This window comes from Cynoglossus semilaevis, chromosome 18 (assembly GCF_000523025.1).
Source record: "Cynoglossus semilaevis isolate Cse_v1.0 chromosome 18, Cse_v1.0, whole genome shotgun sequence".
Lineage (NCBI taxonomy): Eukaryota > Metazoa > Chordata > Actinopteri > Pleuronectiformes > Cynoglossidae > Cynoglossus > Cynoglossus semilaevis.
This window is the reverse complement of record NC_024324.1, coordinates 12,051,741-12,055,065: the sequence shown is the minus strand read 5'-3', so window position 1 is coordinate 12,055,065 and position 3,325 is coordinate 12,051,741. Positions and strand designations below refer to the sequence as shown.

At 44.7% G+C, this 3,325-nt stretch overlaps 1 protein-coding gene across 1 annotated transcript in view; it reads left to right on the top strand.

Annotated features, from left to right (window-relative positions):
- tmem200b (transmembrane protein 200B) overlaps positions 1 to 2,677 on the top strand; it is a 9,489-nt gene extending 6,812 nt beyond the window's left edge. The window contains exon 2 of the mRNA XM_008331856.3: positions 769 to 2,677. Coding sequence (XP_008330078.1) covers positions 822 to 2,075 — 1,254 coding nt within the window. The 5' untranslated portion in view covers positions 769 to 821 and the 3' untranslated portion in view covers positions 2,076 to 2,677. The remainder of the gene's footprint in view (positions 1 to 768) is intronic.
- Positions 2,678 to 3,325: the final 648 nt, after the last annotated feature.

Sequence of the window (3,325 nt, the reverse complement as noted above, 5' to 3'; positions counted from 1 at the left end):
ATGAGTTGCTGCCACCTAGTGACTGGAGGCTTGTTATCATTCAAGCCTTACAGCAGTGCTACACTTATGTCCAGCGTGCCATATACCATCGAAAGCCCCTCGCGCCCCCCCGGCACTTCACCTGGGGGAACCAGCCCCACTATTTGAGAGGTACTGACGTAAGGCAACAAGCATCACTGGTAAAACAGAGGAGTGATGTTCCATTTGTGACATGTTTGCGTGCTACATCTAGCACATACGAACGCCGCAGAATTTCAATTACAACCCAATCCCGCTTTGTTTTTATTTTCTGCAAAAAAAAAAAAAATGTTGTTTACACTACAGTTCTTAAACAAATGTTTAAATAAAATGAATTTTCCATAAGGCATTGAAGGGAGTTTTGTGGCTTCAGGAGATTATGGAGGCTGTGGCAAGTCTAAACAAACACATCAAAAGTACCTTTATTATGTCTTATTTGTTGGATTCTGTATGTGTTTACGTGTCCTAATATGTTAAATATTTACGTGACATGCTCTAAATACTAACAGAATGTTGACTATAAAACATGTAGTTTTAGTTTAGTTTAAAGTTTAGTTTAAAGTTTAAGTTTATGTAGAGACATGTCTGAAAAAGAAGGTCTTTAACAAAATAACGTTTTACACTTTACAACAGATTATAGGTTCATTAAGCTGTTTGTACTTTTGGGTTCCTGTAGACCTTTACACGAGTGGATTTATTTATGTTCTAAACTTCAGTACTGTGCATTTACACTTCTTCTCCCTCATTAAGTTCTCTAACATAGTGTGACCTCGGGGGGCCTTTCCTCGAACCGCAGCTTTGCCATGAAGACCCAGAGAACTCGAAGTGCCAAACCAACCTCACCATTGGGCCGTCAGAAGTCTCGCTTCACTTTACGAGGCCGAAGGAAGAAGGACGGAGTGATCCGAGGCAAACTTCGCATCCGCTCCATGCCGGGTGCCTTCTTGGTTCTTGGGATTATTGTTGTGGTGGTGGGCACTGCGTTGGCTGTGGCAGGCTACTGGCCTTACCGGATATCGAAATCGTCCATACTTGAAGCGGCCAATGGAGTCAGCGGCTCGGAGTCACAGAATTCCGGTTGGAGTTTGGGAGCTAAGGGCCTGCTGTCCACTACTAGCTTTGTCCACAGTGAACGCATGAAGCTTCTGGGGCCTGTTATTATGGGGGTGGGACTCTTCATCCTGATATGTGCCAACACTGTCCTGTATGAAAACAGGGACAGAGAGACTCAGATGCTGCTGGCTCAGATGCGTAGCGTCATCTGCTCGGTCTCCGCCGCGGTGCCCTCTGCAGACCTTCAAGAAATAGCGGTGGCCAACTCCATGTCTAAACACTACCAGTGGGTGAGCAGTTTACCAGCTGCTCATCTCAACATCCTGTGTCTGCGACAGCTGGCCAGCTCCGAGCCCCTGCTTCAGACCGAACGCGCTGGAAAACACGAGGACGGCGCTGAGGACATCTACCAGCGAGCTGTTCTCCAGACGAAGGCCCTGCACCATCACGAGTCGGAGTCTCCGCCTTCCCTTCAGTTCTCCCATTCCAACTCCTGCAACTCCAGTCAGACCGACTTCAACACGCAGTGCGGCGCCGAGCACGCGGACAGTGACATTTTTAATCTGCAGGACAACACTTATGTCAAACTCAACAACTGTCTGATGTCAGCCAGTTCCATGTCCACCCTCGGAGTTGAGGAGGTGGACATCCCGGCGGCCCAGCCACGGCGTTGCCACAGTGTGAGCTACAGGACTAACCCTTGCATAGCTTGGACTAGTGCGCATCTAGACAAAGGGCATCGTGCGCCAAGGGTGAAGAGACACGCGCAGCAGCCAATTGGCACTAAAAGAGAAACTGATTCACAGGTTTGCATTAACCTTCTGGAGCAGGTGGAGAGTGTGGAGGAGCAGACCCACCAGAGCTGGCCTCGGTTAGACCTGGCAAGTTGTAGACGGTATTTGAAACTAGAAAACAAAGAGGACTCGGTAGACAAACTGTTGGACCAGTTAGAGATGCAGTCCTCTCAGTGGGATAAGAGTTTCGGCTCTGGGCCTTTCCAGTGATGACATTTTATGTTCGGAAAACTGCATTGTTTGTGAGAAGCATATTTAAACAGAGACTTGAGATCGTTTGAAATATGATGGGTTTTTTTTTCCGAAGGTTCCTCGCAAACCCCAAGGCTGTTCTCAATCTTCACTGGAGTGTCACACACAGAGGAGTTTTTTGCTAGGCGCCATGTGACAGATGTTTATATCATCCAAAGATGTGAACCATATACTGAGTGTGCACTGCACAAGACGGGCAAGGCGGCCACAGACAGTTAATGTCAGTTCCGGATGCCAGCAACGTGAGAAATTAATTTGTATTTCTGTGCCAAAAAATGTTTTTGCCAATTTTTCCGAAAGCAAGGCTGTTACAGGAAAGGGGTATTGTTTTCACTGTGCAATCATTTTTGAACCAAACTACCTGGACCTCTGAACCCATGAAGTGCTGACAGTGCTTTCAGTAAATGCTTGTAGCATTAAAAAAAAGGTCCTTTTTACTCACCTGGGTTTCACTACTTTAAATGCAATGCATGGCAGAGATGTACAGTATGTTACGTCTTAATAATTATGCATACCGTATTTTCCAGAGTATAAGTCGCTCCGGAGTATGAGTAGCACCAGCCAAAGGGTGAAAAAAAGTGCGACTTACAGGAGTTGCAGATACTGGTACACAAGCCTAGAGTGCCCTCTAGCGGCCCTGAGTATGAAAATAACAAACATGTACATTTTCAGTGGTACAGGAGAAGCAGATACTGATACCCAAGCCAAGCCTAGAGGGCCCTCTGGCGGCTCTCAGTTTGAAAATAACAAACATGAAATTATATATTTTAATATATAAGTGGCACCTGAGTATAAACCGCAAGTCCAGCCAAAGGATGAAAACAAAGTGTGACTTATAGTCCGGACAATACGGTAATAATGTCAGTGTTGGAATTTTGTGTATAACGTGTTGACAGCTAAAATCTCATTATAGTTTGTTTTTCTTGTCTTTTTTTTTTTTAATGTGTCTGTTGTTCGTGCATTATCACAGGATAACACTGTAGTCACCAAGCTAATAACTGAGAACTGGGATTTCCTAATCATCAATGATTAGTCTGCCTTCCCTGCCTGCCCCTTTATTTATAGTAAACCTTCATAGCGTCAGTAGACGTCGTAAAGAGATGTGTACCTCCGTACACAAAGAGAAGAAATTACAGTGTTTTATATGTCCAAAGAAAACATACATATATATATATATATACATATACATATGTATATATATACACATA